The sequence below is a fragment of the Nannobrachium achirus genome, assembly GCF_963921795.1.
Source record: "Nannobrachium achirus genome assembly, chromosome: 2".
In the NCBI taxonomy this organism is placed as follows: Eukaryota; Metazoa; Chordata; class Actinopteri; order Myctophiformes; family Myctophidae; genus Nannobrachium; species Nannobrachium achirus.
The window spans coordinates 36,694,207-36,718,411 of NC_137811.1; the positions used below are offsets into that span (position 1 = coordinate 36,694,207).

Below are 24,205 nucleotides of genomic sequence, written 5' to 3' on the forward strand. Positions count from 1 at the left end.
GTTTCTTTTTACCTGTTATTGCCAAGTTTTCCCTGTATTTGCCCTGTGTCTAGTGGATGTGCAACCTTTTTTTCCTTTTATGATCGCTATGTTGCCATGTAGGACAATGGCAGTTACCTGGTTTATTCTGTGTTGTATATGGTGGTTAGGTAAAGCTAATGGAACCGCTAACATCAACTGGTTTTAAGTGCCAAGAATCATCTCAAGTGAGTAAGTGGTAGGAAATCCACACACTACCAAAAGTCATAAATGTCGGTTTTATTAAATATATTAATAATTTAAATTCCAGCTACGCACCTAAAAAGACTGCTCAGATGTTTGTAAGGGGCAGTTACACATTACTTAAATACAGTGGAATCTGGGAAAAAAGTTTGTGATTATTACATATTTTGTAAATCAAGTTTACTTTTGAGTAAAAAAAACTGTTGTGAAACTCTGAAAGAGTAAGACAACTGCACCTTAATTCTTAGTTTTAATGATTGTTTTAATTTCAGTCCTATTAATTTAATTTTTAAGAGTCCTATTGTACAGTAAGTGCCATGCTATTTGTAAAGTGTTGCAGATCATATTGTAAATATGTATTGTTGAAATGAAATTAAAGTTATTGTGTACTTTAAATGCAGAGATGAACATTAAGTAATGCAATAATAGTATTGTTTCAAAAGAGATTATTTAATCATGGTTATAACATGCTGATACAAAAAAATATGTACATCTGGCAAATGAAGTTTGTACCAAAAACAGTGGAGAACTGCACCTAGAAGATATAAAGGGCATACATGCTGGAGAAGAATTTTGAATTGTAGAACCTCATCTTTATAGTCCATGCAATTAAATAGTGTCCCTGTGTTTTTCCATGAAAGGCAAGCAAATGCATTGGCATCACATCCAGAAAGTTCTTAACCGATGTGCTTTTATATTCAAACAATATTTACAAATGTATAATTCACTGTGCCATCAAGTGAGGTACCTTTGAAAGAGACAGTCAACATTAGGCATAGATTTCTGTCAAATATGGATCCATTAAAAACAATACATGCTTGTTTGAATACATACTGCAAATGCACTCATGGGTATGATGCCAGTGTATCTGCTTGACATCCACATCATGCAAACAACATTTTGGCTTTTAAGGCCCAGTACCAAATACTTCCCTCTGTGATTTAAATAGAGCCAACCACATCCAAGTCATTGACCCAAATGCTACCTGCATACTAATCCAATACCACACAGGAAGCTGGATGCAATTAAAGTAAACACTGAACAAAAGCTTTCCCTTAGTTCGTAATAAAACCACCTTTGTAGATCATGGTTTGTTTCAGTCGCACAATAAGAAAATGGAGAGCAAAGCACAATATAACTCAACTTGTAAAAACACCTGAAATCACATTCATTCATAGCAATTCACTATATACAAACAGTGTGTGTGTGTACTCTGTAATGTATATAAATTGCAATGGCCCTATATTTGTCTCAATCATGCATTCTAAAATCTAAAATAATACTTCACAGGCAGTATCACTAATAACCTAATATAATACATGGAACTGAATGTAGGCCTCTCACAGCTTTCCTGCATCTATGCAAGTGGGGAGTTACGTACAGTACCAAAATAGCACATGCCCCATATTCAAGATTAATTTGCTGTGCATGATGCCTGAAGTAAAAAAAACAAAAACATTTGTTTTGCTTCTCTTTTTCCCCTAGTGTCCACTTAGTGAACAATAGTCACAGCTATTGTCTATTTTTCCATTCCAACCAACGGAACACTCTTAAACATTGGAACAAAAATGGTACAGCGAGGCAGGCTAAAAGCTAAGCTATGTTTAAAAAAAAATGTCTGTTGAAAGCTTTTGTTTTTGTTGAAAAATGTCAAAAAAAAAAGAAGCTTCTGAAGCCCTCATGTTACCAACTTTATTGAGCATCTTCTGCCCTTTTTTTGTTTAGAAAAAACAACACAGTGGTCAAGTAAAGCTAATGGAATTGCATGATATTAATAACCACCAGTTTTAAGTGCTAAGAATCACTGGAGGGTACTGTAATAATTAACAGCGTGGAGGATTTTCAGTCCATTGTCATTTTTATTTCGATTTTGGGACTTAAACTAAAGCAACAACCTATCTGTAAGGTAGAGTATGTTAATACAATATAACTAATATATATAACTGGTCATTGAGAAAATTTGACACTATTGTCTATGCACCGCCATCTTAACTGTAGTTCAGACATCCTTGCAATTGCAATCTCCACCGGGAGAGGGAGACAACATGACTCGTACCTTAACTTTAACTTAACTTTAGATCGGAATACTGAATATCAGGATTTTGTGCAATACACAAATCTAGTACAATATAATGATCATACTCTTCAATACCTTACAGCTCAGATGATAGGTTGCAGAGTCAAGAGCACTTGTCCTGCTTGCAGCACTAATCATTTCATCACTATACTGCAGTTCAACACATGTTTATCCTCCCACAACAAGACAAATGGGATTTGACAGGAGACTTGCTTCAGGATAAACTCAGTGTCTGCTGCTGTCAGTGAGGTGAGAATGGTCAGTTTTATATTGTGTGGGGGTAAAACTTTGTCACAGTCCCACAACATGGGGGGGGGGGCAATTGTCTGGATACTTTCTATGAGAAATGGATGAGGGTCAAGTCTCAGGAACCTAATGAAGGGCCATTGCTTTTTGTCAGCTTGCCGTTATTGGGCATCGGGTAGTAACGCTGGTCTTGGCGTGCCTCTGTCACTGAGGCATGGCCAAAGAGAAAGGTGTGCTTGTTGCTGCTGCCACTGCTGTCCTTGTGTCCGGGCCTCGACAGCGGGGCAGAGGAAGGCGGAAGGGCCCTCGAGGTCTGGAGGTTAGTGGAGGTAGGAGGTGCCACCTGTCTAGTCACACCCAGGCCCTGGGACCTCGATGCTGGGAAGAGGAAGGTGCCGTTGTTGGTGTTCTGATTGAGATTGGCATCTGTCCGTCTAGGTTCGGCTTGCTTGCTGGGTGGGTTTGCATCAGTACTGGCGGTGGACAGTGCTAGCTTGTCTTTGAGCTGCTGCACCTCCCAGGCAAGCTGCTCCACGGGGTGGGGGTGGTTAGAAGAGATGGGGTGGGAGAATGCCTGGACACAACACAACACAGAATGGGGTTGATCTCAGTTGGTCCTTCACTCTCTAGCTCACGAGTAGGTCTATTGAATCGCTGCTTTCACACACAATTAACCAAAACGCTGCCGATGTCTGGACTATTAATCCTCAAGCATGGCCATCAGTTTATAGCAAACTATCCTAAAACAACTCATTAAGTACCGCCATATTCCCCACATTATTTTATTTACCATTTTTGTCTTCAAAAAAGGTCCAAATATCAGATGACTACTTGTGAGAAAATCATTAAACCACTTTCAACTTGGCGTCCCTCTTTTCGGCATATGATTATAGGCAGAAGATTTGAATATTTGCCGGTCCTGTCAAACGCTCAATGCCATTTCAGTGGTATTTAAAATGTTTTTTCTTGTCTAAAATGTCCTAATTTACAGCCCTCTGCTTTAACTTCAAGGCCCGCTGTTAGCCCCGAAATTATAATAGTATGATACAGTAGGTCACGTGGTCTATTTGAAAACACTTTGAATCAAAATTTCCCGCAGCGTAGCCCCCTCCACTGCCCGCCTACTAATACCAGGCAGCCGGGGAGCTTATTGAATCCGTAGGAGGAGACGTGCGCGGGGAGGAGGAGGTGAAAGAAGAGCAGACAGCCTCTTTACTAGTCTGGAAAAATGCAGATAAACACAGCGTTTCCATTTCATATATATATCCTTCTTCAAATCACTTACTTAGCCCAACATCGTTCCTTATATTGAAACTATGTAACGTTATGGAGAACGCATTATAACGTGATTAACCAGAGCTCTCTGTTGGGTTGAAGAGGTAAATAACTAAACAAGGCTTTTTATTCATATCCCCAGTTAAGCCAGAGAAATAGGCAGGTAAATATTTTGGTCGAACAGATGGCGGCCAGTCCAAAATAAGATTGATGGCCAAATTCTCCCATTAAACAGTTTTTGATTGACTGAGTGAATCTACTCTACTCAGTCACTTTTAACTCATTTACTACCGGAATATTTAACCAAACTGCTCGTCATATCCCGGTTATTTTTCTTACCTTTTAATGTGCTCGCAGCGTGCCCATTGTGCACAATGCGCATGCAAGATCGCTACATCCGTGTTATGATAGTCAGTCACTCATATATGATACAGTCTGTTTCTGGTGAAAATTTAACTAATTCGGCGACAGTAACATTAGCATTTTCAATGTGTCAAACCGCTGAGATCATTTGTTTATGTTTGGAACACAGTTCTTATATGACCCGATATGAAAAAGGTCTATGGGAATTCAGAATGGGGGGAACAAGAACCAGGTAGTATGTGTAAATGACATCAAACCTCTGAGCTCTATTGCCATTTGTAGCCAAAGGACACCTGTTTGCCTCATACCTGAGCATGGAGCGCACCTCGGAGGTAACACTCCTTCCATACACCCACACAGGGACCCAGGAGGAGGGGCAACAGAGGCTCGTAGGGGTCGAGGGGTCCCTGGGGACCCATGGTGGAGCTGAGGCCCTGGGGCCCCTCAGTCAGGGCCCAGGCCTTCAGGAGCCTCTCCAAGCCAGGCAGGTTCTCTGATGACGGTTGCCTGCGGTGACTTTTCTTGTAAACGCCGGAGCTGCCGCTGCGCCAAGGAAGTAGGTTGGCAGGACAGGAGAAGGTGCCTCGAGAGAGGAGGAACACCGAGCCCGGAACAGTATCACTCAACTGATGGAGGGAGGTAGAGAAAGAGAGGGAGGAACAGTATCACTCAACTGATGGAGGGAGGTAGAGAAAGAGAGGGAGGAACATTATCACTCAACTGATGGAGGGAGGTAGAGAAAGAGAGGGAGGAACAGTATCACTCAACTGATGGAGGGAGGTAGAGAAAGAGAGGGAGGAACAGTATCACTCAACTGATGGAGGGAGGTAGAGAAAGAGAGGGAGGAACATTATCACTCAACTGATGGAGGGAGGTAGAGAAAGAGAGGGAGGAACAGTATCACTCAACTGATGGAGGGAGGTAGAGAAAGAGAGGGAGGAACATTATCACTCAACTGATGGAGGGAGGTAGAGAAAGAGAGGGAGGAACAGTATCACTCAACTGATGGAGGGAGGTAGAGAAAGAGAGGGAGGAACAGTATCACTCAACTGATGGAGGGAGGTAGAGAAAGAGAGGGAGGAACATTATCACTCAACTGATGGAGGGAGGTAGAGAAAGAGAGGGAGGAACAGTATCACTCAACTGATGGAGGGAGGTAGAGAAAGAGAGGGAGGAACAGTATCACTCAACTGATGGAGGGAGGTAGAGAAAGAGAGGGAGGAACATTATCACTCAACTGATGGAGGGAGGTAGAGAAAGAGAGGGAGGAACAGTATCACTCAACTGATGGAGGGAGGTAGAGAAAGAGAGGGAGGAACATTATCACTCAACTGATGGAGGGAGGTAGAGAAAGAGAGGGAGGAACAGTATCACTCAACTGATGGAGGGAGGTAGAGAAAGACAGGGAGGAACAGTATCACTCAACTGATGGAGGGAGGTAGAGAAAGAGAGGGAGGAACAGTATCACTCAACTGATGGAGGGAGGTAGAGAAAGAGAGGGAGGAACAGTATCACTCAACTGATGGAGGGAGGTAGAGAAAGAGAGGGAGGAACAGTATCACTCAACTGATGGAGGGAGGTAGAGAAAGAGAGGGAGGAACATTATCACTCAACTGATGGATGGAGGTAGAGAAAGAGAGGGAGGAACATTATCACTCAACTGATGGAGGGAGGTAGAGAAAGAGAGGGAGGAACAGTATCACTCAAATGATGGAGGGAGGTAGAGAAAGAGAGGGAGGAACAGTATCACTCAACTGATGGAGGGAGCTAGAGAAAGAGAGGGAGGAACAGTATCACTCAACTGATGGAGGGAGGTAGAGAAAGAGAGGGAGGAACAGTATCACTCAACTGATGGAGGGAGGTAGAGAAAGACAGGGAGGAACAGTATCACTCAACTGATGGAGGGAGGTAGAGAAAGAGAGGGAGGAACAGTATCACTCAACTGATGGAGGGAGGTAGAGAAAGAGAGGGAGGAACAGTATCACTCAACTGATGGAGGGAGGTAGAGAAAGAGAGGGAGGAACAGTATCACTCAACTGATGGAGGGAGGTAGAGAAAGAGAGGGAGGAATAGTATCACTCAACTGATGGAGGGAGGTAGAGAAATACAGGGAGGAACAGTATCACTCAACTGATGGAGGGAGGTAGAGAAAGACAGGGAGGGATGGTACAATAATGTAGCCTTACAACTAGCAACACTAAATTAAATTAACTCTGAGCGTGTCAATATTTACCCATTGTGGTAAATTCAAAAATTAATTAAATCAATTGGAACAGAAATTGGAACTATATGCAAAATGCATAACCACCACAAGGGGGAGCTTTGGTCTTTTGAAAATACTCCAGAGCAATTGCAAAAGCTCAGTATGCACAGATGAAACTATAGAGGAGTCTAAGAAAAATATACAACGCTCAACAAAACTCAACTTTCTTTCAGTGAGAATTGGCTAAGACCACATGCAGAGGTTTTTGCTATGCTGTTTAACCATCCAGTGCAACCTCAGTCCTAAATATGAGGTTGCACTACTACACAACTTGCACTACTTTTCACCTGGATAGGACAGCTTAATTGATCACACACCGTTTTTATTGGTTCTTTATGTGTGGTCTGGGTACGCCCTGTAGTCGTTGAGGGGGTCCCATGGGTCCCTGGCTAAATGACTGATACCCAGGAACCAAATGGACCCTTATGGAACTGCCAACTCAGAGAGTTTACAAATTGGTTCCATTTTGTACGCTTAAATTAACACTTTTTACAGTGTAGATTGGGGTCCCAGTCCCAGAGGTCCATGGCCTCGTGCATATCAAACTGAGGATCCATAAAAAGGTTGAGAATCAGTAGGCTATTGCCATTGCGAGAAGAAAAAACATTAACTAGCGACAGTGGCGACGTGGCAACAAATAATCTGCTTTTCTGTCACACTATAACAACTGGCTGGCTCTGGTATTGAGACAAACTTGAAGAGAGTGGATGACATCATTTACCCTATGTGTGTCTGGGTTGGTGTTGAGGTTGCCGTTGAGCAACGGTTGGAGCGGGGGTGTCGGAGGGATGGGCTGGGTGAAGCGGGCCCGTCTCTCTCTGCTGTACTGCAGGGCCCAGTCCCACACCGAGGGCAGAGGGGGGTCCGAGTGGTCCGGAGACGCGCCTCGAGGTAGCACATCTCTCCAGCCGTTGACTGGAGTGTAGGTCTGAGACAGGTGCTGTGGCACAAGTGACACAAGTTGGACATCGGTACAGTATCTTGTGCAATGTTGAATCAGACTATGGACTTATTACAGATGAGTGGAGACAGATGTATGCATAAGAACAAGGGGTCATCAATACAGTACGTCCGTACATGGACAAATGTGTCTGTGGCAAATGGATCCATAAGGGTCCATTTCCATTTGGACCCATAAGGTTTTTTTTTTCAATAGCTAAAGCAGGGGTCTTCAACGTTTTCAGGCCAAGGACCCCTTAGTTGAGAGAGAGATGAAGCAGGGACGCCCACAACCTGTTCATAGATTCCATATAGTTTCATGGTTTGACAGCACAATCATCAGTGTATTTTGGATTAATGTCAATGTGTGTTTTCAGATATTTAACCACTTGAACTGTCAATACTTAATAAACTTGACCTTTCACTCTGTACTTAGTCTGCTCTTTTTACCCTCTACCACAACCTCTTTGCCAAAAATAGCCGATCTACAAGCTCACAAGCAGCGTGAGGCGTTGTGAGCTTGTAGATCTGCTATTTTGGGCTAAAGGTCTCCGAATATGGATGCTAGGGTTCAAGTGGTTAATATAAAAAAATGTTTCTATCACTCAAAGATTTGGAGGACCCCCTGTAGTAACTCTGGGGACCCCCTAAGGGGTCCTGGACCCGCTGTTGAAGACCCCCGAGCTAAAGTATAAAATAATTCCAGGTCTTAACGGGTTAAAGTTTGGGCAGGGCGCCTGCTGCTGTATCTGCACCCCGTCCAATAAACACTAGCATGTCACAGTCGGACTGACATAATGAAGCGGTCTCGCCCCCCTCGTACCTGCGTGCGTTTGCACCTCTCGCGTTGGCAGTTGGCCAGGAAGCTGCTGAAGAGAGGCAGGTGAACGCTGTCGTGCAGAGCCAGCAGGAAGTCAGCAGTCATCTGGAAGCGGGAGGGGTGCTGGGCCAACAGCTGCCACACACAGTCCAGGAAGAGTAGGAACACTGGAGCCTGGAGGAGGGGGGAGGGGAAGGGAAAATAGGGAAACAATACTTGTTGTAAACGACATAGAATTTATTAGTACAATTCTGCATTTCAATTATGTATTTGAATTAGGGCATTCACAAATAGTGATTTTTAGTATTCGAATTATTCGACCTCAAAGTATTCGAATAGTCGAATATTCGAGAGGTGAACATTGTGAAAATAGCCGATCTACATGCTCACAACGCCTCGCGTTGCGAGGCGTTGTGAGCATGTAGATCTGCTATTTTCACAACATTTATCTGCGGAAGCAAGTCACATTAAAATGTAATACCTACAATTCCAAGTGCTTGTCAGGGTGGGGGTCCCCTGTTCAAATATGTTTATTTTGGGGGTCACGGCCTAAAAAGGTTTTGGTATAGAGCATTAACAAATTCATCCACCAGGGGCATTGACAAATCATTCTTATGACTTCCTATCTAGCCAAGCTTTATAAACTATATATTTCTTAAAGAGAAAACAATAAAATAAAAAAAATAAGCGAATATTCTACTTTGGTGAACAGCGTCGAATAGTGACTTTGATATTCGAATAGTCGAATATTCGAATATTTGGTGAATTCCCTAATTTGAATTATGTACTGTATTTCCGAGTGCAGTCTATTGACGGTCCTCCTCACTGCACACGGGAAGAAGCTGTTCCGCATCCTGCTGGTTCTGGCCTTAATGCTCCTGTACCTCTTCCCAGAGGGTAGGAGAGCAAACAGGCCATTATCCGTGTGCCCTCTATTCATGTGTTATTAGCTTAACGGTCAGGTTAGCTAGCCAAGAAAAAGTGCCTAGCCTACTGGTGGTTACCCTATCAACGGGTACAACAACTACGATGGTATAGCATGCAGTAAATGAGTGGGGAATTCATTCCCCATTCACATCGTTCCTGACTTGCATTGATTTCGAGTAGACTGATCCTCGTTTATAAATAACCTATCAAATTGCAATATCTATGGATCACATTTTACAAACCTGCATTAAATTATCAAAAGAAAGCACACTTCTAAAAAAAAGATAAGAGGTATGATAAAATATGATTTAGGAAACTTTATTCAATCGTGATGCCATGATTGAAGTTGAAGCAACATGAAAGTGAGTTGCAGGTGTTCCTCATAATGACAGTTTGGCAAGCACCAAGATATGGGCATGTGTGTTTAACACAGAACCTGCCAGAACCTTCCCTAAAACACCCTGGACAACAGTCCTTACATCCTAGACCTAGACTCTTCTCCTGGTCAGGAGAGATGTCATATAAAAGGCCTTCTATAAGGAGGTTAGAGGCATTTTGGGGTAAAATTGGAATCTGGCCATTTTACGCTTTTATGTAAAATGTAAAAATTGACCTTCTGATTTGCATAACAAATGGCTGCCGGAATTGCCAAGGCAAGCAAAAGAGTCTGCATCTTTGTTCTGAGTGTCAGGCAATGCGATCAAGGTTTAATTTGTCATGGAATAAGTGCTAAGCCTGCTCCTAAATATGAAAATTGGAGGCCACCACAACAGAAAACTGTTTAGTACTCAAAGGGGTCCACACACAGCACACACCTCTTATTACTTGTGCCAACAAAGTGTGCAAGTAGGGTGATGAGTGCTGTCTGTATGTGGCGCCAATTAGCCTATGAGAGAGCAGCATTGGCAACAATTAGCCAATGAGGGAGCAGGGCCATTGAACTCAACCTGTATGAATGTAGCCAATGAGGGAGCAGCGTTGGCACCAATTAGCACATGCAGACAGCACTCATCAACCTACTTGTGCGCTCTGCTGGCCCACACGTATGCCATATTTGGCTATGAGTGCACAAGACGCAAGTTGGCGCCTCGACAGAGTGCAGTCTAGTCTTTTGAGCAGTGCTACCGCTGCTACATCTGGCTTTGTCTGTTTGTACATGTATGTGCCGCAAAGCTTCGCTTTTATTTATTTTTATTGATCAGCCTACAGCCATATTTCGGTGTGACCACATTGGGTGTTTTCCTCCATTGTGCAGATGGTGGTTTTCACTGTTTACAGTGAAAGGTTTTTCTCCAGTGTGTATACGCTGGTGAATCTTCTGTACATCTAACCGACTAAAATTCTTGGATCACTGTTTACAGATGAAAGTTCTTTCTCCTGTGTGGATAAGCTGGTGTGTCTTCAGGTCACCTAACTTGAATGAAACTCTTGTCACTCTGTTTACAGATGAAAGGGTTTTCTCCAGTGTGGATACGCAGGTGTCTCTTCAGGTCACCTAACTGACTGAAACTCTTGTCACACTCTTTACAGTGAAAAGGTTTTTCTCCAGTGTGGATACGTTGGTGAGTCCTCAGGTTATCTAACCGACTGAAACTCTTGTCACACTCTTTACAGTGAAAAGGTTTTTCTCCAGTGTGGATACGTTGGTGACTCCTCAGGTTATCTAACCGACTGAAACTCTTGTCACACTCTTTACAGTGAAAAGGTTTTTCTCCAGTGTGGATACGCTGGTGTTTTCAGGTCACCTAACTGACTAAAACTCTTGTCACACTGTTTACAGAGAAAAGGTTTTTCTCCTGTGTGGATAAGCTGGTGAATCCTCAGGTTATCTAACCGACTAAAACTCTTGTCACACTCTTTACAGTGAAAAGGTTTTTCTCCAGTGTGAATACGCTGGTGACTCCCCAGGTGACCTAACTGACTGAAACTCTTGTCACACTCTTTACAGTGGAAAGGTTTTTCTCCAGTGTGGATACGCTGGTGTGTTCTCAGGTCACCTAACTGACTAAAACTCTTGTCACACTCTTTACAGTGAAAAGGTTTTTCTCCAGTGTGAATACGCTGGTGACTCCTCAGGTGACTTAACTGACTGAAACTCTTGTCACACTCTTTACAGTGGAAAGGTTTTTCTCCTGTGTGGATTGACAGGTGTCTCTTCAGCCAAACTAACCGACTGAAACTCTTGTCACACCGTTTACAGATGTGAGTTTTCTTATAAGTCAGTTGATGTGTTGTGTTGTCTTCTCCTTGTTGAGATAAAGTAAAGTAAGTTTGATGATCTGAGGGGATCTGTCCATTTATGGGCATTAGGTTGTCATGGCTCGATTGAGATCTGAAGTCCTTTGTCTCTTTGGGAAGACTGAGACCACATTCCTTCCTGGAGTGGCGGTTCATGATCAAATCTGAATCTATACATGGACTGTGATAGGGACAGAGTTTTAGGTTCTGTTGGGTAATGGACAATTTATTTATCCTCTTTCGTCCTGACTCCATATGCTTTCTATCTCCTTCTCTCAAGACAGCATGTGATAACCCGGGATCCCCGTCTCTGGTCTCTCTGGAATGAAGTGGAATCCAAACATATCGTCAAATCTTATACATGCTGAGCAGAGCTCTGTTCTGACCTCACTCACAACACAAACGGTTGCCGTGCATGCCTGACAACACCGATGTGCGAAGGCTGCCACCCCTCCATATTTGGGCAAGAGTGACATCATCAATATGACATCACCACCATGATGGAAGAGATCTACGTAGATGCCACGCTGTAATTAGACCCATTTTATTTATTTTTGAGCATTACATTTTTGTGTGTATTAGTACGGATCCCCATGTACTGTATGGTCATCCGTGCTCTTCGTCTTGGTTCTCATATGCCTGATTAAATGAATATCAAGTACATTTTGAATCAAGCAACTGTCTGAGGTGCACACAAAAGTCAGAGTAAACGTGGGAATTACCCCAGAAGTGTTTTAAATTAAAATATCCTTTTAAATCTATGGAGCGTTATATGTTTTGTGGTCTTCCGCGGCGCCTCCTATAACCTGACCCATGAAGCAGGTGTGTTATACAGGCGTAAATCCCATGGTGGTCTATTTATGGAATGTCACTCTGTTGACTTCAATATATTTATGCCTGGTCATCAGGGGCCAAACGTATACTTTGCCCAGGATCTTTACATGGGATCATCTAAATGTGTATTTTAGACGTCCAAAGATGCCAAAAATACAGATAAGTAGAAAAGAAAGTCTACAGTGTGTGGACCCCTTTTGTGTGGACCCCTTTGAGTACTAAACTGTTTTCTGTAATGGTGCCTACAGTATCTAAGGAGTAAGCTTACCACTAATTACATTACAAATACCTTACACACATTGTCTGACACTCAGAACATAAAAATATACACTTTATTTGTCTGTTTTGCTTGCTTTGTTATAGAGTTAGAGAAATTGTAAAAAAATGGCAGCCATTTTGTTATGGAGATTGGAAGATTATAAACTACACATTTTGCTTGGGAACCATGTTTTTCAGATGCAGCACCAAAATGTGTCTTTAGAGACAGTAGGGCTGTCACAATAAGACATTTTACATGACGATTAATAGAGGGCTATCTGGGCCCGCCCCTTTCCCCCCTCCCCCTGAGCGGCAGCCATGATGGAGTTACTGCTGCAGCAGTGTGTGTCTATGTCTATGGAGATGGGACTTTTAATGAAATTAGTCATTACCAGTCCCATCTCCATGATATTTAGATCTAATTCCTTCGCCAGTCCCATGCTTATGATTTGTAGATCTAATTCCATCACAAGTTCCAACCCTATCATTTGTATGTCTAATTCTATTGCTAGTTCCATCCACATGATTTGTAGATCCAATTCATGTGCCGAATCTGAAGCCGGTGGGACGAACGTTTCTCGAGATAAGTGGATTACATACATACATACATACATACATACATACTCACAGAGATTTGTCACATTTATTGTAAGCAGATGAATTATGTGGATGGGACTGTATCGAGTTAGACCTACAAATCATGGGGATGGAACTGGCGATGGAATTAGATCTAAACATAATTGAGATGTGACTGATAGAATTAGATCTACAAATCATGCGGATGAAACTGGCGATAGAATTGGACCTACACATCATGGGGATGGGACTGGTGATGGAATTAGATCTACAAATCATGACGATGGAACTATATAGAATTAGATCTACAAATCATGCGGATAGAACTGGCGATGGAATTAGACCTAAACATAATTGAGATGGGACTGATAGAATTAGATCTACAAATCTTAAGGATGAGACTGGCGATGGTATTAGACCTACAAATCATGGGGATGGGACTCATAGAATTAGATCTACAAATCATACAGATGGAACTGGCGAAACTGATGATGGAATTGGACCTACACATTATGGGGATGGGACTGGTGATGGAATTAGATCTACAAATCATGGGGATGTGACTATCGAATTAGAGCTAAAGAACATGGAGTTGGGAATGTATCGAATTAGACCTACACACCATGGGGATGGAACTGGCGATGGAATTAGACCTAAACATAATTGAGATGGGACTGATAGAATTAGATCAACAAATCATAAGGATGGGACTGGCGATGGAATTAGATCTACAAATCATGAGTATGGAACTATATAGAATTAGATCAACAAATCATGTGGATGGACCTGGCGATGGAATTAGACCTAAACATAATTGAGATGGAACAGATAGAATTAGATCTACAAATCATAAGGATGGGACTGGCGATGGAATTAGACCTACAAATCATGGAGATGGGACTCATAGAATTAGATTTACAAATCATTTGGATGGAACTGGCGATGGAATTAGACCTAAACATAATTGAGATGGAACAGATAGAATTAGATCTACAAATCATAAGGATAGAACTGGTGGTGAAATTAGATCTAAAAATCATTGGGATGGATCTGATAAAATTAGATCAACAAATCATGCGGATAGAACTGGCGATGGAATTAGACCTAAACATAATTGAGATGGAACAGACAGAATTAGATCTACGAATCATAAGGATGGGACTGGCAATGGTATTAGACCTACAAATCATGGAGATGGGACTCATAGAATTAGATCTACAAATCATGCGGATGGAACTGGCGAAGGAATTAGATCTAAATATCATGGAGATGGGACTGGTAATGACTAATTTCATTAAAAGTCCCATCTCCATAGACATAGACATAGACACATAGACACACACTGCTGCAGCAGTAACTCCATCATGGCTGCCACTCAGGGGGAGGGGGGAAAGGGGCGGGCCCAGATAGGCCTCTATTGTCACTCAAATAATTGCGATTAGCGATTTAATTGTGTTTTTGTCGTTGATAATTACATTTCTGTTTGGCTTTTAGGCTTTGAAGTTGCACATGGCAGATATGACACTGCACACATGACCTACATACACAACGAAATTACTGACATATTTGACAACTTAATACTTAAAAAATAACATTGATCTACAAGCTCACAACGTGTCGCGATGCAACGCGCTGTGAGCTTGTAGATCTGCTATTTCCACTATTTCTGAAAATGTTTGAACATTTTTCAACATTCACAATTATTACGATTATGACAAAATAATTGCAAGTATGTCAAATCATTGCGATTAGACGATTATGTAATAATTGTGACAGCCCTAGGACAGGACACAGATTAAGCAGGTGGGACACAGTGAAGTGAGCAGTCACACCAGCTGATACATGGTCTTTGTTGGGTTCTCTCTTCTGATTGGATGAAATTGGTGTCACACCTGAAAATGTATTTTCTGTTTTACTAAGAGCAGAGACCCCCTGTTACAGAACACAAACACTCTATAGCAATTACCACTATCACAGTATGATAGAGCTTCAACCTTTAAAGTATACAAAAAAAAGATTGCAAATCTAACGTTGTTAGTGCTGTGGTAACGGGTACCGCACTGGGCACTTTAACAACGAGTATAGCGAGTACTCTGACAGGTAACACGGTTATTGCATAACCGGGTGGGGCATGATAAAATAGATAAAATCTCTGAGCATGTACCTGGGACAAATCATTGCTTGGATGCCTTATGCTGAACATTTGGCAACAATGGCAGATCTATAATTTCACGACGCAAAGTGAGCTTGTAGATCAGATGTTTTTCGGTGAAGTGGGGAAAAGGAAGTGGACCTAGAGCCCTGGGGAAATCCAGTCATTGAAGTATTATGGTTTAAGTGGTTAATCTGATACTGCGGATCAGCTCAGTGGCCTTGTGGTTAGAGCGTCTCACCTGAGACTGGGAGGTTGGGGTTCGAACCCCGGGCCGGGTCATACCAAAGACTCTAAAATGGGACCCACTGCCTCCCTGCTTGGCACTCAGCATCAAGGGTTGGATCGGGGTAAGTCCCTGCGACATACTAGCGTCACGTCCTGGGGGTGTACTTGTACATCAAACTAACTGCCTCGCGCTAAGGAAACAGGAGATGGGCTCCTGCCCTATGGGCCTCCGGGCTCGGGAAGACTTACAACTACTACCGATGCTGCATGGCCTCCCTGCTGAAAGCTGATGACCTCTGTCATGTTGATCGTCTGATGCTTCATCCCTACTCGGATAACCTACAGCAGACTGCTGCCAAAAAACTGTCTGCTTAAACCGTGGATGGGTTCACATGCACACTCACATGCACACGCATACAATGCATGCCTGTATTGAGTCAACAGACACACAATCAAACGCTTGTAGACAAACATGTAGACAAACAATAATATGCGAGTGCGAACAAAGTAAGCTAGTAAAAAGAAGGATCACATCCTTACATTCAATCCATCAATTGTGTAAACTGTGCCCACACACACGTACTGTACGTACACACACACGCAAACGCACACACACACACACACACACACACACACACACACACACACACACACACACACACACACACACACACACACACACACACACACACACACACACACACACACACACACACACACACACACACACACACACACACACACACACACACACACACACACACACACACACACACACACACACACACCTCCTCCTTGTCATTGTCACGGTGGTGGTTGAGGCGGCTGTAGTAGCGGTGTCCGGCCATCACCCACTCCTTCTGCACCAGACCCTGGAAGCCCACCTGCGTCCGGCTGTGCGGGTCACACATCACCTGGACCAGGCTGGACACCACACAGCTCATATCCCGGTCCTCTGACTCTGGAACACAGCAGGAGAGAACAAACTATTTATGTTTCCTGTGCCTCTTTTTCCATTTCTTTACCTAGAGATAATATGTCTGTTATCAGTGCAGCCTACCAAGCTGCAGATATTGAACAGTTTTTTATTTTATTTTATATAATGAAGATGTTATCGTTTTCCCTTTTTAGTCATTGATATTAGCCCAGAATCTCCATATTGGTGCATCCATATTACTCCTTTATTATTTTATCACAACTAAGTATGCATCTCATTTGAGTCCGACTGTATTGTAGTGTTTGTCTAAATCACTGCTGGAAAAATTTCCAAATAAATACTTGAATAATAATATTAAACTATAAAGCACTTTATTGCACATTGCTTTAAATAAAACTGAAAATAAAATATGTTTTTAATCAGCAACAGCATAGAAACATGGTAAGTGCAACGAGTAATACAATCATTAAGTGTTTTTTGCTCAAGACATGTTTAATACGATTGCAAAATTAAAGGCAAATAAATATTGGATTCATTGGACGCCTGCCCCCTTTATTAAAGAAATCTGTCAAATTGCAGCCCCCTCCATTGGCATAACACAGAGGCAAGAGGGAGTGAGTGTCCTATTGCTGTGATCACATTGCAATGTTAAGCACTGAGCAGTTTCTTTCCAGTTTTTCAAGGCACAGTTACTGGTTGTTTAAAACCTGGATCATTGGATAGCTTTCACAAAGTGAGTTTGTGCTGGATATTCAAACCAAACAATGAAGATCTGAATGTTCCAGTGACAAAAACATTCAGAACATTCAGAAACATTCAGACTAGAATTTGATCGTATAGTCTATACCCCACCCCCCAATTCACAGCCAAGCATCTGGGGAGCAGACCTCTGGCTTTTCCTTCAACAGAATGACAACAAGCTAGAGAGAGAGAGAGAGAGAGAGAAAGAAAGAGAGAGACAGACAGACAGACAGACAGACAGACAGACAGACAGACAGACAGACAGACAGACAGACATGAGAGATTGAGAGGGAGAGAGACAGAATGACACAACAATGCAAGCTTGAGAAAGAGAGGGAATATGACAGGGACAAACATGCTGACAGACAAAGAGAGACAGGCACATACCACAAAAGCGCAGAGAGCGTAAGAGAGAGAGAGAGAGAGAGAGAGAGAGAGAGAGTGTTTTGAAGGACAAAGTGTTTTGGGGCCTGTCTAGAAGTGCCAGTGAGTCATTACTGCAGTGGCTTATTTACTAGTGATCAGGCCAGTGGTGGGCAGTTCTGCGGCTTGGACTGGGGTCTTAAGTCTGAGACTGATATATGAGCCTCTCAGCCAAACAGCCATTCTCAGACCCTGCCAACTGCAAGACATTTACAGCTGGAGAAGAGAAAATCAAAGGCCAGGCCAGTAGCTAGCAGTAAACATTGGGTGAAAACAGCAAGCTCATCCCCATGTTTATGCCAGACAGACAGACATATGAGTATTAGTGAACAACAGCCTACTGTCTCTGTATTGAGTGCCAGTAGTTGCTTGTACCATGTTCACATTGTCCCACGTAACTTAAAATGAGAACAGTAGATTAAGTAACGATTAATAAAGAGTGATTAAAACACAAATAATTAAATGAGACAATCACTAATCAATTATCCAGTTATACATACTGCATAGGCCTAGCAATATCTATCATGGCAACTGGAATACCAAAGTAGACCGCATTACAGCATTCCTTGTTTGCACGGAGAAATGACAAAGGCCGCTTTGAACATCTTCCACTTTAGAAGACTAGACAGCATTTGGCTACTTTCACTCTGTACTCTGAACTTTGCTTTGAAGCGCCTCAAGTCACAACAATTAAGCTGGCTCGTCCGTACGTGACAACCACAACAATGCAGGCGGCTGTAACAGTGTCCTTGACGCCGTGCTCTGGGTCAATTAAGTGACTTCATGTAGGCCCATTGGAGTGTGCTTGTCCCCAGTAGCAGCTCCTTCAGGGAGCATAAACATGCTCTTAATGACAGTGAGGTGCTGTGAATAATGGATGAATCGCATAACAAGAGCTGGGGTCGAGGGTCACGTGACTCACCTTGCAGCACCACGGTCAGGTGACCGCCGCGGAGCAGGCAGGAAACCTCGGCCGCTTTCCTCAGACAGCACCTGGAGACAGAGGCCTGCAGGTGAACAGGGTCTAGCACAGTTGTTCTCAACCTTTTCTGGCTGTGACCCCCAAAATAATCATATTTGAACTGGGGACCCCCACCCTGCACAAGCACTTGGAATTGTAGGAGTCGGAATTACATTTAGTTTAACTCGATCTATACCATTGTGAAAATAGCCGATCTACATGCTCACAACGCCTCGCGTTGTGAGCATGTAGATCTGCTATTTTCACAATTTCTGCCTCTAAAATTTGACAATTTGAATCATGTTTGACCAGAGGTACTAAAAAGGTCTTTAAAGTCCTTAAATTGACACTTTAGATACCATGTATACACTTATACTGTATGTTGGTCTGTTTACTGTTGAGTGAGAAAACAATGTTTTTTTTTTTGTTATCAATTATTTTTATTTTCCATAACATGAAATTAGAGACATACATATGAATAGAACAAGAAAAAGTAAAACATTAATCAAAAGAAAAATGCAATTAACAGACAAACAACACAAACAATAGCAAAACAAGAAAAGGAAAAGAAAACCCACCCACCCCCTTTCCCCGGACCAACACGGAATGTACAATAGTGCATGCCTGTGCTAGGCTGTTACCACTATATAGTGATTTCTTGAATCATAGCCTTAAGCTTATCTGCAATGTCCGACCACATATTAATGTTTTCTTCTTTTGCTCCGTGTAACCTTGCTATCGACTGCTCTAAATATACTATATCTAGAAAGGTCAAGGCCCACTGGCGAAACGTTAACGTATGAGGAGGTTTCCACCGCGTAGCTACCATCTTCTTCGCCGCCGTTAATCCAGCAAAGAAGATGCGCTTGCGTATATTGTTTAGTTGCAACTGTGAGACGTCATTTAATAAAAATAAAGAAGGAGAAGATATGATATTAATACTAAAAATAGTTGAAAGTTTGGAGGCAACCATATTCCAGAATGACGACACATTTGGGCATTCCCAAACCATGTGAAGGAAGGAGTGAGAAAACAATGTTAACATTTAGCTAAACATCTGGGGACCCCCCCAAAATAATTTGGGGACCCCTCTGGGGGTCCCGACCCACAGGTTGAGAACCACTGGTCTAGCAGATTACGGTGTGCAGAAAATATAATGCATTTTAACAGGAATACAGTACATAAATAGTAAATGCATTAGGGAAAATAATGAATTTGTTCATTCTTATCGTTTGTCAGATCACTTGGAAAGATGTTTAACGGCCATGTTGAGATGACAGGCAATTTTGCAAACATTGAAAAGATTTCAATCTCACTGTTACAAATGCATACATGACAGATACTGCATGTATCAAAGACCCTTATCTGTTTCTATGAAGCCCAAACATAACACTGTGCTTATAATGGTGGTATGCTGTGCAATTGACACTGGAAGCATTGAGTTCAAGCACAGATTAGCATAAATCAACATTATCAGTTTATTGGACAAGTATGTTCACAAGCAAGGAATTGGAGTTATCCAAGCCTATGGCCTGATTTATAATTTGTTATTTGGTGGTCTCCCACAACAAAAATAGCAGATCTACAGGCTCAAAACACGTTGCAATAAAGAGTTGCTATTGTCGGCATGGGTTACCATCGTATGACAGTGTAGTATTAACTATTAATTAGGCATATGATATGAAAATGTAACATCATATCCCCATGATACAATCAAGGCATCATAATCATGGCTAGTGGTTTTGATGAGAGAATATGTTTTAACTATGGTCAAATCAATTGTCAAATCTGTAAATATTATGGTCAAAAGAGAGACATTTCAAATCTTTGTGATCAATGTAAAGCCTTGGGTATCCAATCCATTATGGATGGTCCGTTACCTGGTGTAATCTAGCCAATGGGTGCTCTCCAGGGTTGATAGCCATTTGTCGTCGGGCACAGACACAGACGAAGAGATATCTGCAAGCCAAGACAACGGGACAAAAGAGTGAATTAAGGTTTTGTATCTCACACTACAAATCAGTGGAAGATTTGCCTACATAACAGCATTTCAACCAGAATATTTGTCTTGGAAGGGTGGAAAGGCTTCTGTAACTAGATTCTTAGAGATAATGAAACTATTGATATTAATTTAAGAGATGCAGCCACTGGCAGAGGAACGGTCTCCAAATTGTATAGATTATTATTTGAAACTAAATCTTTTGGCAGAAGTGCATCTATAAATAAATGAATAATAGGGAGAAAGATCTGGGTGTACCTCTCCCAACAGAGCAGTGGAAAGCAATACGAGTCAGTCAAACTATCTTTATTCAAACTAAATCATGAGTAACATTAAGTACATGGAGCTGATGGTAGGTGTTGCTCTTCACCTCAGCAATTCATCTCCCAGTGGTCTAGCACATTGAAAAAGGGATTGACATCCTGAGATTGTCCAAGAGATTGTCAGGCTCTGCATGCTACTTTGTTCTCTTGGGTATTTCATTCCCTTGCTGGCTCACAGCGTACACACAGGGTCGTCACAAGGGGTAGGAAAGTGGGACTGAGTTACCAGGGCCCAAGATGGAGGGGCCCTAGTGACTTTAGCTATTGAAAAATAGCAGATATACAAGCTCACAGCGCGGCATTGAGTGCCGCGCTGCTTGTAGATCTGCTATTTTTGAAAAGTCGTGAAAATGTGCGCAAATCTTTGAATATATGTATTTTTTAAGTGAACATTTGTAACTCAAATTTTGCTTCTGGGGGGGTCCCAGGAACTAAATATTTTGAGATGGGGGGTCCTTCACATGAAAAAGTTTGAGCATCACTGACATGGAAACATAGGTTTCTTGGCACACATTTTCACGATTTTTCAAAAATAGCAGATCTACAAGCTCGCAGCGCGGCACTCGGTGCCGCACTGTGAGCTTGTATATCTGCTATTTTTCAATAGTTAACATTCATGGGGGGCCCGCAGTGAATCCTTGTACCCAGGGCCCAGAATTTGGTGTGACGTCCCTGCGTACACAGCCTGTCACTGTCCATCAGCGATGGTGCTGAACCATTTGCCAATCAATTCATGTACTGTACTGTAGAGCGACAACATGCAATGTCCTTGGTTTGTCAATTGTATCCGCTTTCTTTCATCAAGTTCGTCCTTGCGGCTTATATGGCTCAATAAATGACAAGTTGTTTATGAAAGCATAAAAGCTATTTTAGTCGTGAATTTTTAAAATGATTTTGCGAGTACTTTACTTTATTTGTTTATTTAGACGGGACAATGCATATTAATGAACACTACATGAAAGCAATGTAAATAAGCCGGAATTAGCAAGAATGCTAAATTTCATCCGTAGTCCCCACATGAAGACAAAACAATACATACCAACAAACAGTAACCCTACATTAGGAGAGGGCGCCTAAGAACATACATACAAATACTATTTTTCCTCAACCAAGAGAAAACAACAAAAACAACACATATTACTAACAGTACCCTACATTAGAAAAGAAAAGTTTAAAAATATACGTACATGACATGGGCTGTACTCTTAAAACTATACATGGTCACAGGTTTGATTGTCAACTAACCATTTTTTTAGCTTGAACTTGAAGGATGGAAATGACAAACAGTCTCTTATTGTTAGAGGTAGGTCATTCCAGATTGAACATCCCTGCACTGAAAGGGTGTTTTTTCCAAAAGCGGTTACCCGGTACGGTACTTCGCAATCCCCTCTAGTGATTGCTCTAGTATTGAGTCCTCTATCGGGCTTCCTTTTTATGAATTCCTTTAGGGGAGGTGGGCATAGACCATTTAGGGTCTTATATATGATACTGACCTGTTTAAATACCTTAAAATTAGCGAAACTCAGAAAACGGTACCTCTGAAGAATATTACAATGGTGATATGAGCGGGGTTTCCTATCGAATACCTTAAGCGCACTCTTATATAGCTGTTCAATGGGTTTGAGAATCGTTATACCTGTGCAAGACCAGTTTGTGAAACAGTACTCAATGTGTGATTGGATCATGCATTGGAGATAGGATTTAGCAGCACTAACTGCCAAACAAGGTCTGATTTGTTTAAAGTTCTGAAGGTTGAACTTGATTGTGTTTGTAACCTTTTTTACATGTTTTTTAAAGGTTAGGGTTGAGTCTAACATGACCCCGAGGTACTTGAACTCAGGCACAAGTTCAAGTTCCTCTCCACCCAGAAACACATTTGATGACTCCATCACAACTGGTCTTTTGGAAAAAGCCATGCAGACCGTCTTTTTTGCATTCAGGAGCAGGCATGAGTCTGTAAGCCAGTCCTGAACGCTGGTCAGAACAGAAGTTAAAACCGTTGACACCTCTGCATAGCTCTTTCCATGAGTCAGTATAACCGCATCATCTGCGTACATCTGGATATGTACATCTTTACATACATCAGGTAGGTCGTTTATGAACAGAGAAAACAGAATTGGTCCTACTATTGATCCCTGGGGGACACCAACCGAGCAAGTGTGATAAGGAGACTTGATGCCATTTATGCTTACACACTGTTCTCTATTTGATAGGTATGATGTAAACCATTTGATGGCCTCTGGGGACAAGTTGAAATGTGTTAGTTTGGACAAGAGGACCTGATGGCTGACAGAGTCAAATGCTTTCTTGAAATCTAAAAATACTGCCATTGCGCAGGGGGCCTTGTTCAAAGCACACTTTAGCTTTTCAATGAATAAGCAATTTGCTGACTCAGTGGAGTGGAAGGCTCGAAACCCAAACTGCATAGGATGCAGAGGGGTGTAGCCTTTGTCTAGATGTTTAACAATAGACTTTACAATCCACTTTTCAGCCACTTTTGATATAACAGGTAAGATGCTTATGGGTCTATAGTTTGATATGTCCGTTTTTGAGCCAGATTTGAATATAGGTGTTATAACAGCAGCTTTCCACTGAGTTGGGACAGTGCATTTTCTTATGGACAGATTTACCAGATGTGTGATTGGTGCCACCAGAGATACAATATTTGTTTTAAGAAAGTTTGTGTCAAGCCCGTGTGCATCTTTAGCTTTGGATGCTTTCAGTGATCTGACAATGTTTGTCACCTCGTTTTCTGTGACTTCCTCCAAATTAAAAATGGGGAGATCATTTTGAACAGGGCGTGAAACAAACTTAGAGGGTCTGAACAACTGTGTGATTTCATACACAGAGTTTAGAAAAAACAGCATTAGATTGCTAGCAAGCGTGTGGGGATCTTTCACCAGGACATTATCTATTTTAAGTTCTAAGTTGTTATTATCCTGCTTATAGTATTTCCCTGTCAGTTTATTTATGTATTCCCACACTTTTTTTCCATTTCCTCTGGCACTCTCTATGATGGAGATATAAAATCCAGCTTTAGCCCTCCTTAAGAAATTTGTGACTTTGTTTCTAGCATGTGTGAATAGCTGTCTGTCCGTTGTCAGGCCAGATTTTAATGCCTTTTTAAGCAATAAATCTCTGGTTTTCATTTGATCTCTACATTTTTTATCGACCCAAGGTAGAGTAATTTTTCTCACTTTCCTCTGGTTACCACCTCTGGTGAAAGATTCCATTACCCTGCCAATTTTGGAGAGCAGGATATTACATCCGGTCTCAACATCATCACATGAGTGTAGATCATCCCACTCTAGCCCTTGTAGGGCAACCTCAAGGCTATGTTGCAGATGTTTTGGGATTGTTTTGACTATAGGCTGGGACTGAGCTTTGCTAAACGCCTGTTTTG

At 42.0% G+C, this 24,205-nt stretch overlaps 1 protein-coding gene across 1 annotated transcript in view; it reads right to left on the minus strand.

Annotated features, from left to right (window-relative positions):
* Positions 1-1,985: 1,985 nt before the first annotated feature.
* mtmr11 (myotubularin related protein 11) overlaps positions 1,986-24,205 on the minus strand; it is a 54,730-nt gene continuing 32,510 nt past the window's right edge. The window contains exons 11-17 of the mRNA XM_080754869.1: positions 20,361-20,439; positions 18,442-18,512; positions 16,207-16,379; positions 8,209-8,379; positions 7,168-7,386; positions 4,492-4,809; positions 1,986-3,119 (exon numbers count right to left, since the gene is read on the minus strand). Coding sequence (XP_080610995.1) covers positions 2,664-3,119; positions 4,492-4,809; positions 7,168-7,386; positions 8,209-8,379; positions 16,207-16,379; positions 18,442-18,512; positions 20,361-20,439 — 1,487 coding nt within the window. The 3' untranslated portion in view covers positions 1,986-2,663. The remainder of the gene's footprint in view (positions 3,120-4,491; positions 4,810-7,167; positions 7,387-8,208; positions 8,380-16,206; positions 16,380-18,441; positions 18,513-20,360; positions 20,440-24,205) is intronic.